Source organism: Aaosphaeria arxii (genome assembly GCF_010015735.1).
Source record: "Aaosphaeria arxii CBS 175.79 unplaced genomic scaffold BU24scaffold_9, whole genome shotgun sequence".
Taxonomy (NCBI): domain Eukaryota; kingdom Fungi; phylum Ascomycota; class Dothideomycetes; order Pleosporales; genus Aaosphaeria; species Aaosphaeria arxii.
Window position 1 is genome coordinate 1590494 of NW_022983482.1, and position 12828 is coordinate 1603321.

At 49.1% G+C, this 12828-nt stretch overlaps 4 protein-coding genes across 4 annotated transcripts; 2 read left to right on the plus strand and 2 right to left on the minus strand.

Moving 5' to 3' along the window:
- Positions 1-630: 630 nt before the first annotated feature.
- BU24DRAFT_426905 (uncharacterized protein) lies at positions 631-1580 on the minus strand. The gene is made up of 2 exons (XM_033529083.1): positions 1282-1580; positions 631-1225 (listed from the first exon to the last, which is right to left on the minus strand). Exons 1-2 carry the CDS (start codon positions 1527-1529, stop codon positions 868-870), a joined length of 606 nt encoding a protein of 201 aa, XP_033380141.1. The 5' UTR covers positions 1530-1580; the 3' UTR covers positions 631-867.
- Positions 1581-1872: 292 nt separating this feature from the next.
- On the plus strand, positions 1873-2309 carry BU24DRAFT_466471 (uncharacterized protein; the record flags this gene model as incomplete). Its single annotated transcript, XM_033532364.1, has 2 exons — positions 1873-2118; positions 2190-2309. The coding sequence occupies 2 exons, from the start codon at positions 1873-1875 to the stop codon at positions 2307-2309; spliced, it is 366 nt and encodes a 121-aa protein (XP_033380142.1).
- Positions 2310-3141: 832 nt separating this feature from the next.
- Positions 3142-4280, minus strand: BU24DRAFT_289408 (uncharacterized protein). Its single transcript, XM_033522815.1, has 2 exons — positions 3721-4280; positions 3142-3669 (listed from the first exon to the last, which is right to left on the minus strand). Exons 1-2 carry the CDS (start codon positions 4175-4177, stop codon positions 3233-3235), a joined length of 894 nt encoding a protein of 297 aa, XP_033380143.1. The 5' UTR covers positions 4178-4280; the 3' UTR covers positions 3142-3232.
- A 2977-nt stretch (positions 4281-7257) lies between these two features.
- On the plus strand, positions 7258-12247 carry BU24DRAFT_466473 (asparaginyl-tRNA synthetase; the record flags this gene model as incomplete). Its single annotated transcript, XM_033532365.1, has 10 exons — positions 7258-7616; positions 7671-7788; positions 7856-9001; positions 10839-11075; positions 11133-11168; positions 11238-11370; positions 11427-11525; positions 11591-11647; positions 11695-12139; positions 12193-12247. 10 exons carry the CDS (start codon positions 7258-7260, stop codon positions 12245-12247), a joined length of 2685 nt encoding a protein of 894 aa, XP_033380144.1.
- Positions 12248-12828: the final 581 nt, after the last annotated feature.

Genomic DNA, 12828 nt, shown 5'->3' on the forward strand with positions numbered 1-12828 from the left:
AAAGACCTATTTCCTTCCCTGCGCTCTGTTCCCTTAATGCATTTCTTTTCAGTCAGGCTGATTCACGAAATGCAGGTGATCAGTTCAAGCCACCAATGAGGGATTTGACAGCAAGATTGTTTCATTGCTTGGTGTATCTTCTGTTGGCGTTCTTTTGTGTTGGCTTTCGCGTGTGGGAAAGTTGCAAGAGGAGAGTCGGGAAACGAGTGAGATATGGCTTGGCGGACGTTGAAAGTAGCTCCATGCATTCTGCACTAGCGATCCACTCGTGCCACTGTTCGTGCGAATAGCAGCCTAGGTAGGCAATTGATTACCTCAGCCGTGCTTACCTACCTGGTAGTTACCTGGCTGGCAGGCCTGTAATTCATCATTCTCTAGTTCTGGTTTTGGTAACTGAGCCAAACCAGTTCGAAAGCATGTAATTACAGTCCTAGAAACTTTCTTTTCTTGGGTCGACCTGGAAGACAGGAGTCATTTTACTGTCACACGCTCGAGGTAATCTCTCATTTCGCTTTTGATCTTCTCCTTGTTACAGGCAAGACCAGAACATTTCCAGATTACCCATACTCCAAGCCAGTGTGATTATATGGACGAGAAGATGTAGTATCAAAAATGATCTAATTGTCCACAAGATGAATCCGAGCGATGGGCTGAAAAATAAGTGATATTTAACGAGTAAAGAAGCCTTTACCCACTCTCTTCGGTGCCATCAGTTTAATTACCAATGTTCAAATACAATGTGGAGTATACAGAATTGAGTTTCAATCCCATCAGGGGAGTCTCATATGCACAAAAACACCCATTGCCTCTTTCCCAGAATAGAACGTAGAACCGTAACACCTAGCAATGCTTCACATAGACAAAAGCTTATACATGCCCTTCTCGTCGATCTATGCCAACTAACTCATACTCTCCAGCTCCATCACGACCACCACCTCTCCCGGCATTCTCTATATGGCCCACCTCAGTATCCTCTATCGATTGATTTGTTGGTTGTCTAGCCTTGCCACCAAAATTAATGGGTCGTAATTCACGCCACTGACATGCCCAAACACCAAGAGACGTCATGAGTGTAGCGCTGCACAGTTGTAGGCCCCACCAGAAAAGATTGGACGGAAAGGCGTGTGAGTACAATGAGGTCACCACGAGGTGAATGAAGTGAACAGTAACCGCAAAATCGAGAACGAGCTTCGAGCGCGCTATGAGTAGCAAGATAAAAACAACACTGGTCTCTAAGTCAGCTAATGGGGAGCTTCGCTTTTCCCTATCGCAGGCGCTTACCAAGCCAGGCTGTTCAACAACCAAACCAGACCAAGAGTCCATCCAACAGTGGTATCGCCGCGGAGGCTACGCCAGCTGAACAGCAAATCGGCGCTGATTTCTTTTCCCGCTACCAAGGCTGTGAATATGATGAGAACTGCAGCGCAGGCATAGTAGGCAACTTGGAGGATTATTATCTGCGAAAGGATCCGGGTTGGCGACAGATCTGAGAGTGCGCCAGGTCGAGGCGGGCGACGTCGACGTGGCATCGGCCTTAAAGAGTCGATTTTGTGTCACTGAACATACACTCAAATAGCAAGTGATGGAAGATTATGGGGTAGGAGACGCCGTGTCTAGACGGGTGTTCATGCAGGCATACCCCGAGGGCCGGCTATTTGTTTCCCCGCGGCGGTCCGTTCCCCGACAGCTACCAACAATAAGAACATCACGCAACAAGAACCGCAGAGCATTAACACCATCGAATCAAGCACCAAGAGTGAGTTACTCTACAATTTCGATTAGTCGTTTTACTTTTGACAGACTTCCGACTGACTTGCAGGAACTTTGCATGAATTAGCCCTGCACTAGGTCATTTCCAAACCGAATCACATCATGGGCTGGCTACCGTGGAGCTCGTCAGACGGGAACGATGGCGTGAAGAAAACATCTGGTGGCGCTTTCGAGTCCCCCAGCCGGACAAACAGAGTCAAATGCTACGAAGCCCGCGACGCCTTTTTCGAATGCTTGGATCGCAACAAAATTTTGGACAGCATCAACACAAAAAACGGCCAGTCTGCTGCAACGAGAGCCTGTGGACAAGAAGACGTTGTCTTTGAAAAGAACTGCGCACACAGTTGGGTAAGTTCCTACCATGACACCTTGTCAGAATGCTATTCCGTCGTCGTAAAGTAAAGCTTACGATTACCTAGGTGGAATACTTCAAGAAACAGCGCGTCGTAAACTACCAAAAAGAGCAAACCATCAAGAAGATAGAAGCCGAAGGGGGAGATATCGTCGCACCACAATTACCTACCCGCCAACAGAGTTGATTCTATCATGATGGTTTGTATATTTTGTACGATATTTGTAATGAGTACGGAGCTACGAAACTTAAACCAAGACTGTATCATGTAGGTACTTATGATGTTCCCAGCCCAAGGTAACCTCCATTGATCCATTCCTCTGAGTCGAATACTGCTTCTGCCGGAAGTGCAAGGCGTCAGCATGTGATCATGCATATTGGTGCTGAGGTCATATCTATAATCTTTGAACAACTGCATCTCGTACGCCAACATTTGGTCACAATAGATATATACGCATTGCAGTAGGTACGATCTATCAATGGGAGAGTTACATTGCTCCTCAGTAAAATAGAGGCCATCCCTCAGGCATTTGAAGGCTGTGTCGTATGTGATCGAACGTACACGAGATACAGAGTAGTGTCCCATACTATCGATAGAGGAAAAGGGTTGTAATGTAAGAATAAGTGAACTGTGTGAAGGCGGTACGGGGTGCCATCAGGGGTCTACCGTCCTCCTACTCCATGTATTAAAGATGGTACGGAGTACGATATATCTTGGAATATCTCTATGCTTTAACTAGGAGGTGAATCATGAGTACGAGTAACTAACTATGGTTGAAACTGTTGATCCACGGGGCCAACCCGATGTGCCAACCCTCTCCTTTCGAAACACTTGGCGATGGAATGAAAAAAGGCACTACATTAGTGCCATCTATGAATTCTTAACTAACCGAAATAAGCCATGCAGAAAGTCCCATCGGGACTTGTGATATTCTTCTCAGAAGAAGATCCTAATCGCTCATTGGTGAAAAGGGTACCCTTGTGCATATGAATCTACCTTGCAGGCTTGCACCAACATTGTCCATCCGTTACCCTTGTAATGCTAGTATGATCGAAGGCTGGGAGAGCGCCACTGACATCATGTACATGATTGCGGTTTGTTTTCTGAGCTCACCAGTACTGGGTAGGGAAAAGTGCAGAAGGATCGAACTCTTCGCGGAAAACATCCGCCTCAGACAGTCCTCCCTTTGAAGAATTCCCTGTCACGTTATGTTCAATTGCAAACACCACGTCTGTAAAGACTCCACGAAATTCCTCTTCCTCGAACAGAAGTTTCCTCCACATCTTTGCCACTTCTCCTACTGGGTTGCGGAAGATGGGGCCAACACCAAACGCACCAATGCAAAGACTGGTGTGTCCACAGTAGGAAGCAATGCGGAGAACAGACCGCATTTTCTCTTTCATGAGCTCTTTCTCTTGCACGAAAGAATAGCATTCACCCGCCTCATCAAGTTTTGGTCTTCGTATAGGCGCAACGGATATTACTGGGAGCCATCGCATTTCTTTCCAGTGTGCATAATTCTGATCCGGACCATCTCGGAAAACATCTACACATGAATTAGTTTCCACGTTACTGACGTACACTGACATAAACGTACACACTTGCGGTGAATAAACACCTCCTCGTTGAGGAATTGGATAGAGGTTGTGGCCCGGTGAAAGGTGGACAGCCCACGGCATTGTGAGTGCCTGAACAAGATTGCTTCTTCGGGCGAAACATTCTTCGGGTGCCATCAACCCAGATTCCCAGTCACCGCCTGCACGTTTCTCATTTGCCATGTTCACGACAGGAATACGTTTCGTGAGTTGTTGGTTAGAGGCATCCGTTTCTGAGTATTGGTACCAGCCAAGAGCGTAGTCAACAGGATCGCCTTCCACGACAGCTACTCGTAGCCTCTGCTTTGACTTCTTATCTGGGGGTATTTTGATGGAGGCTGAGTCGGTGTAGAGGTAAGAGGTCACTGGATCTTTTATGTAGTGCTTCAGGATAAGAGGCATATAATGCCGTTTCGCCTCTCCAGCTATATCTGACGGCTTCTGACGGGCCGGAGGCATTCTATTTGTGCAGTAACCAATGTGAGAAACAGATCAGAGACGACGAAGTCTGGCAGTATAAAGATCTTGACAAGGGGCTGCCCTGGCCAGGCGGTTGAACAATAGAATGAAAAGTGAAGACTGATCGGTTCCAGATAAGGTGAAACGGGCGAGGTATTCGAAATTTCGATGAGTACATCTTTTCCAAGGGCGTGAGGTGAAGGGATCTTAAAAGAAGTGGACTAGGAGCTGTTCACTAGCATGCACCGTCCCGCCTATTAACACACGATTGGCAGCCGATGGCGTGTCTGAAGGACAGGTGGAAATCAGCCATACTGCATATTCAAGGTCATAAACACGGGCGGCATCCCGCCGCCATCGCGCAGTTGTATCGAGGTGCAGCATGAACCAAGACCTGAGTAGTACCTAGTACAAAGTAGGATAGGGACAGATCATTTGAGCTCCGGAACCGAGCGTTTCCTAGCAGATAGATCGATGCGTGCTGAGGGAGGCGTATCCACATGTTGCTAGGGTCGTGGCTCAGTGTATCTTGTGGAAGATTGGCTGGACGAGCTCGATGGCCACGCATGTCAGTCTTAGGGTACAATGAGCGGAAAGATGATTCAACGAGGCGACACATGCGGGGCATTGTGTGAGAAGGACCATGAGTATGTACTCCGTACAGACGATGGAAAGATTTCTAGGCCTGCCGACCTACCTACATGCAGGCATGGAGATCCAGATCTGGGACCGCACGATGACGGCCTCCTAGTGAGATCCTGCACGAGTAGCGCGTCGATGCTCGGTAGAGGGCTCCGGATGCTGCAGGGATGGAGAGTTTTTGCGGCACAGGATTGGCTGTTACCGGATTTCGCCCATACTTCCGCATACACAGCAGTGGCTCATGGTTACCGTCCTGTCCTGAGGACGTGTGTGTATCACGTACTTTGTCTCACCAAATGATCAACCTGGATGGTCTCGATCGCGTCAATTTCAGCAATTGGGACAGCTTCAGGGCGAGCATATCCGCACGTTGTGACCCGACTGAGATTGTGGAAGCTCATTGGGCGAATCAACAACGACGACGATGACGTTTCGCAGGTTTAAGAGAAGTGGAAAAACCCCGAATGGAGATGGGACCTCGTGGCTTATACAGAGCACTCGTATAAGGCTTTGACTCCAGTGCTTCGTACATACAGCAGGGGTATGCCACTTGATATCATTGTTAAACGAACATTGAAACATCTGGGAGGGCCACCACGTCGGTCTGTGTTTCCTGTGTGCTTTGCCCTATCTGTGTGTCGCCTTGTGTGACCAAATGGAACACTCCCTAGCTCGCCAAAAACAAATTGCATGTGACTTAATTATGATAATGGGAGTACGGAGTACACACTCTATCAATATTGTTAACCTGGCATGACAGATACTTGGGTTTTGGTGCGCACAACTGCATGTATTGTACACCGTAGATACCGCAATTTAAGTAGTGCTTCTACCGTGACAGCTCTCGTGCGAATGGGATTTGCGGTTACAATACGTCAAGGACGCGCAAGGGGCTCTATACGCTATAGAGTGGGGAAGCAAGGCTGTCGTAACAGTACATACGCCGTAACAACTGGCTGCAAATTTCCACACATGCAGTACTCCGTACATTTGGCCTTTCATCAAAGCCTAGATGTGTGAGATAAACACTGCGCTACCTCGTCTACGGGTGGATGACAGTTGAAGTGCCACGATTGATGGGAGGCGGCGCCGGGAGTGACTCCCAGAGGCCCGTAGGGCGGGGCCAGCTGGCCATCGAGTCGTTTCCCTTACACAAACAGATCATGGATCGCGAATCGTGTGCGCCCTAAATCGAGACGTCCAAGTCATCCCCGCCATGGATCATGCCACTAATTACTGAGAAGCTAGAGAGAGAGGCCCCAGGCAAGCCGTAGAGTATTGTGTGTACGAGGTAGATACACCGTACACCCAGCGCCCATGTATGGCACGCCTGGCGCCAGCGCTGAGCGCCCATTGCCACACAAAGATTGTGAGACACGAGTGTAGAAGCGATACAACGAGTACGGAGTAGTGTCACTGGCGATATTTGCAGGCGATACTTTGTACTGACGATACTGACAAGACACAATCTGCAACTCCTACACAATAATCGACGATCCACGAATCTCTCCTAGCTACTATTCCAACTCTAGATGCTCTTCGATGATACTGTACTGATGTTAAGGACAACGGTGCGGAGTACGGAGGGCTAAGGTTGGATAGGAGACCTTCCATCGATTTCAAGGTGAGAGCTGCCATGCTCGGTGCACGGCATGCAGCTTGTGTACTCCGTTTATGAGATATGGTATGTAGGCAGCGACAAGTCTTCGAGCGCTTCGATGATAGTGATGTAATGAGCAATTAGGCGTACCTTGCTGCTAAGGTACAGGTATAGTTAGATACCTAGCACTACTTAGTACATACCTAGTTACGAGAATGTACGAGTGTGGTAGTATTAGTTGGTTGGTTGCTGTTTGGTAGTCTGATCTAATTGCTGATTGCTCAATGCCAAGCTTTGCAAAACCCCCCCCGCCCCTGTTGCTCTGACCTCTTATCGTTCAGAACAGTCAATCTACTCCATACTCATACTCTTATTCCTACTGCACCATACAGATAACCATACTCGAAGCTTTCAGTATCCCGTTAGGCGCACCCTGTATTGAAAGCAGCATCTACCCTAAACTCTCACCCCTTGGTAAAAAAAGAAAAAGGGAAGAAAAAGAAAAAGCAAATAGCCGAACAACATCCCGGACTGTCCCCGACTTTCCCATCAAAGTGTTTTATTTTTCACCTGAACCTGTTTTTCCTTTTTCTTTGAGGACAAGGGTAAGGGTACAATAGAAAGAACGCAGAGAGTAATCGTCTCTGGTTACCGCAACAGTTTCAACAGTAGCAATAGCGGTGGAAGAAGATTACGAGAGAGGGGGGAGAAGTGTTGAACAAGGACAAACACGGCGAAAAGAGGGAGTAAAGCAAGAAGAGAAGGAAGGCGAGGAATAGCGTCGAAAAGGAGCAGTACACGACGACACCACTAAAAGCTACGAGTTTCGAATACGCCAATGACTGCTAGAATTCTCCACTTGTTGCCTCATCGGTTGTCCCGACCTCTGCAACAATCTTCACAATGCCCTTTCCGCGCCGTTGAATCTCCTATTCCTCTGGATGCACTTTCACGGCGCCGCTCACGCTTTCACTCCACCCTCACTCCTATTTCTATCGCCTCGCTCTTGAACCCACAGCCTGGTCACTCGCAGCACAGCTCCATCATTACAGCCGATGCTAGTGCTGCTCCATGCATTACTGTAAATGGTTTCGTTCGATCGGTGCGGAAACAGAAACGTGTGGCTTTTGCAGCAGTAGGCGATGGCTCAAGCCTGCAAACGATCCAGGCCGTTTTGTCTCCAGAGCAAGCAGAAAAGTCAGTCATCGCCCACTTCTCGACAACCCCATGCTGATCTACTTGTACCGCCAGTCTATCTACGGGCGTAGCTGTGGCAATCACCGGCCAGTGGACTCCATCCCCGGGGCAAGGCCAGACACACGAACTAGTGACGAAGGGCATACGCATTCTAGGGGGCAATGATGCTGCTGTAAGTGGGCTGCCGTTCATATATACAAGCTGTCCGCATCTGCAGAGCGATTCTAACGCCAAGGCAGTCAAGTCCACTGCAGAAGAAGTACCAAACATCAGAGTACCTACGCACACTGCCTCATCTGCGCTCGCGTCTTCCGTTCAACGCTTTACTTCTGCGACTCAGGTCGCAGGTTATAGCCCAGATGACCCAACATTTCTCCAATCTTGATTTCGTGCAAGTTCATCCGCCGCTGATAACATCATCTGACTGCGAAGGCGCTGGTGAGGTTTTCACAGTGTCCCCAGATGCAAAATCTCCTCCGAATTGCATTGCAGATGGACAGGCCGCTTCGAAAGATCAATTCTTCCAGGCACCCAAATACCTAACAGTTTCGAGCCAACTCCATCTAGAAGCGTTTGCCCAGTCCGTCAACAAAGTGTGGACATTGTCTCCCACATTTCGCGCGGAGAAAAGCGACACGCCTCGCCATCTGAGTGAGTTTTACATGCTAGAGGCGGAACTCACATTTGTAGAGGACATGGCAGAAGTCATGGATGTGGTTGAGGATATGCTGCGCGCCATCGCGCGACACCTCCAATCCTCTTACGTTGGTCAGGAGCTGCTCCAAGCTCGAAGAAAAAAATCCGAGCCTCACGACGGCGATACGATATCCGAAGCTGGTTTGGCGCAAAGGTGGCAAGGCCTTGTGGATGGGCCCTGGCCACGGATCGAGTACAATGAGGCTATAGTGTATCTTATGGATGCTGTGGCTCAGGGTGAGGTGTGTTTCGATTTCCCGCCCGATCACGCCGAGGGTCTGCAAACAGAACATGAACGCTTCTTAGCCGAGAAGCTTGGGCGCGGAGGACCGGTCTTCGTTATAAATTATCCTCAAAGTATGAAGCCTTTCTACATGGCGCCTTCGAAAACAGCAGATGGAGACACTCGGCAGCCGACGGTCGCTTGCTTCGATCTTCTAGTGCCGGAGATATGCGAGCTAGTAGGCGGCTCGATGAGAGAGCACCGGCTGGCCGAACTCGTTCAAGCCATGGATGAACGTGGGCTCCGGCATTCGATGTCCGGCCAACTTGACGGCCAGATGTCAGATGGTCCGCTTGAATGGTACCTTGACCTCCGCCGCTACGGCAGCGTTCCACACGGCGGATTTGGATTAGGGTTCGATCGACTTTTGTGCTATCTATCTGGGGTCTCTAATATCAAGGATGTAGTCAGTTTCCCCAGATGGCATAAACGGTGCGACTGTTGAAGATGGCCGCGTCGTATTCTATCGGGCATGGAAGTAAGAATCTGTAAGATTGCCGTGTGTACGAGGTATATATGTCAACCTACCTAGGTTAATGTTATAAGAATATTCATTTTCCCTTGATGCTATGTGCATACACCGAGGTGCATCAAACTGGGGACTGGGACGTCATGCGCCGAGTTGGGTTCTCTTTCCTTTTGTTCGTGAAGGGCGACAGAGGAAGTATACGAGCCTGTGGGTCCCGACGTCGGGTTGATCAAGCTAGTAAGGTGGGAGGAGATGCGGAAATGCAGCTATCGTGGAGGGGATATTGTGGTGTGAAAAGAGGAAGCACATCGGGGTCTCGGAGCAAGACAAAAGAGGGGAGTCAGTATAAAACGAACGCACGAAGTATTCACTCGCAGATTGTATCCAAATGCTACAAGAAGGACAGGGTTGGGCATAGGTACCTAGCCCTAAACACCTAGGTCTAGGTAGGTTGGTAGGTAGGTACGTGGCATGGAATAGGTTCCCAGGTACTCTATACCCAGCTGACTGCCCTAGGTGCGGAGTGCGGAGTAGATGCCTCCTCATATCTACGTTTTCTTTTCCCTTGTTAATTTGTGTTATATACTCCGTACTCGTTATTGAATGAATCGATAGGAGTATACGGAGATACTGATTCCTAGGTACCTACTGTGTAGGGAGTTGTAAAGCGAAAGAAAGGAAAAATAAAAATGAGAGGTGAGGTGGGGCGGCGGAGGCGGCGGCAGCGGCGAGGATTCTTGTTATCAGATCAGATTTTTCATCATCCTAGTCACCCCAGTCAGCCCAGCATCTGATAATTTTACCCTTGACTACCTAACCTTACCTCTACTCGTACCGTGCTACGAGGTACCTAACCCTAGAGTGACTAGGTACCTAGTTAGGTAGTTTAGGTTTTAGGTAGTTAGGAAGTACCTGGGTACTTGTGCTCCCTACCTCGCTCAAGTTCCAGTCAATGTACTTGGTACCTACCAAGGTACCAGGAGAGTAGGTATTGCCATAGAAGAATGAGTTGTATATATTCAATTACTTTGTACTCCGTATATACACAGGAAAGAATAAAGAAAGATTAATGTCAATGGCAGCATCTTCGAATTGTCCGTCTCCTCGTTTGCTTTTGTCCTTGTCCGGTGACGACGTTTCTCGTTTCTCATTTCTCATTTCTCGGTTTTCTCCATTGCGGCCCTCGGCGCTCGGCCCGCCCATAAGAATTTCCATCAGTGGCTGGGACCAACTAACTATCAAATCTACTCGCAAACTGACTTAACTACTACCACCCACCTACCTACACAGTAGTTACGTATACATACAATCTTTAGACTCATCTCCTTGTCTCTACAGGACCATATCGTACCGTACTCCTACCGCACCGTGTAGGTACACTGGCTACCAGTGTGTACCTCAAGCGGGATTCGTTCGACCTTCAAACCAAACCTACCCATCCATCTACCAGCCTACCTGCCTGTCCACCTATCGACCAACTATCTGAACCATAACCAATCTACAACACCTACTGCTACTCATAGACCACGCCTGGGACTACCTACCTACAGTAGCTCGTCATCCTCATCGCCAATTCCTACCAGAGGCACACAACAGATCAGGATAACAGGGTAGGCTACCGGTATCTCGACCTCTCCCCCACGCTCTCTTCCGTCGCCTCCTCTTCCCTCCACTACAACCTTCGACCTTACGGCATCTGACCTTTCGTCGCCCGTCGCACGTCGCCCGTCGCCCATCGCCCATATCGCCCACACATACTCACTCACTCATCAAGCTGGCACTCGAAGCCCCGTCGCGAGCATTGCCCATGGCAACCCATGGCCATGCCGAAGTCCACGAAGCAGAACATGAGTACGGCTCCCCGACTTCTTCGCCCATTCTGTTCCCCCTCCTCTCTATAGTTCCCCATGAAGCCCAGGGCGCTGACATGGATCATTCTAGCTATGAATCGCTACCGCCCAATTTCTCCCTTTCCGCAAACATGGTCGCTGGCGCGTTCGCCGGCATCGCGGTGCGTTAAAACAAACGGCCCACAAAACATGGGACTATGGTGCTGATGCGGCAATAGGAACACTCTGTCATGTATCCAGTCGATCTGCTGAAGGTGCGTTGATCCAAGCTGCAGTCGGAACCGCATGCTGCCGCTCTCATCTCACTTGCTAACGAGCCCAAGACCAGAATGCAAGTCGTAAACCCCTCGCCCACCGCCATGTACAGTGGCATTTCCAATGCCATGATCACAATATCACGAGTGGAAGGCTTTCGCACACTGTGGAGGGGACTGTCAAGCGTCGTACTTGGAGCAGGTTCGTAAAGGGTTCCTGCAGCTATGTGCATAATCCTCTCTTAAACTATTCAACAGGTCCAGCGCATGCTGTCTATTTCGCGTCCTACGAAGCTGTCAAGCATGCCCTCGGTGGCAACGAGGGCAACCAAGATGAGCATCACCCAATTGCAGCTGGTTCGTACTGATCCGCCAATTTTTTTTAAAAAAGAAAAAGACATCAACCGCTAATCGCCTCGCAGCTGCTAGCGGAGCCGCAGCCACCATCACCAGTGATGCACTGATGAATCCATTCGATGGTAGGAGACCCACCAAACCCAATGTCCTACACAGCTGATCTCTGTAGTCATCAAACAGCGCATGCAGTTACATGGTTCAGTCTACAAATCCGTCCCTCACTGCGCACGGGAAGTCCTTCGCACCGAAGGCATATCCGCATTCTACGTATCCTATCCCACGACCCTGTGTATGACTGTGCCTTTCACTGCGCTTCAGTTCATGGCATATGAGTCTATTTCCAAGGTTATCAACCCGACCGGCCGATATGATCCTACAACACACTGCACGGCAGGAGGTTTAGCGGGTGGCTTTGCCGCTGGTCTCACGACACCTCTGGACGTCATCAAGACATTATTGCAAACACGCGGAAATGCCACAGATCCAGAGTTACGAAATGTTTCTGGGCTATGGGAGGCAGCCAGAGTCATACATCGTAGAGAAGGCTACATGGGGTACTTCCGAGGTCTGAAACCTAGGATCATCACAACCATGCCTAGCACTGCCATTTGCTGGTGAGTCGGATGTTCGACGAAGGTTTGCAGAATTACTGACAAGCGTTGCTCAGGTCGGCCTACGAAATGGCAAAAGCGTTCTTCATCGCACGGGGAGAAAATAGATAATGCGGGGCCGCAATAACTCCACTGCTGTGAATGTTTGTGGTGTGTAATTACCTAGGAAATTCCGCCCGGCCCGTTGGCACAAAATAGAGTAACGCCTTGGAAGCGACCTTTCCCATGTTCAAACGGGGCAGAGACATGGATACGCAAATTTTGGGATATCTAGACGGAATGTGGGAACATGTGCATCGCTTTGGGAGTCAGATCATCAAAAGCGACTGGATTTATTATGTTCATCCCCCTCTCCTCACCTCTGCTCTTCATCTTTCTGTTTCTTTCCTGTTCTTTTCTTATCACGCACCATTTCATTTCGTGGTCAGTTTTTGGGGGTCTCTGTCGCATTTGAGCTATGAGTTGGCGTTTGGATGCTCAGTTCAACAGGGAGCGTGGGCAAATCCCTACTGTAACATACCTTTGAAATATGGAATGACTTCAACACGACGTTTGGTAGGCGTAGATGAATATATACATGTTCACCCCTGGCCATAGCATAGCCTAGGTTGTCTTTGTCGTTTTACCTACCTAGGTACCTAGACGTAGCTAAGCAATGTTACACGTACCTGTTCACGGACTTTTAGCACTTC

Bases quoted from the DNA above. Each gene is read 5' to 3' on its own strand.
- BU24DRAFT_426905 (XM_033529083.1), bottom strand. From the start codon at position 1,529: ATGCCACGTCGACGTCGCCCGCCTCGACCTGGCGCACTCTCAGATCTG. The intron at 1,226-1,281 runs GTAAGCGCCTGC...CTTAGAGACCAG, and splicing joins TTGTTGAACAGCCTGGCTTG to TGTTGTTTTTATCTTGCTAC.
- BU24DRAFT_289408 (XM_033522815.1), bottom strand. From the start codon at position 4,177: ATGCCTCCGGCCCGTCAGAAGCCGTCAGATATAGCTGGAGAGGCGAAA. The intron at 3,670-3,720 runs GTACGTTTATGT...ATTCATGTGTAG, and splicing joins TGTTTATTCACCGCAAGTGT to ATGTTTTCCGAGATGGTCCG.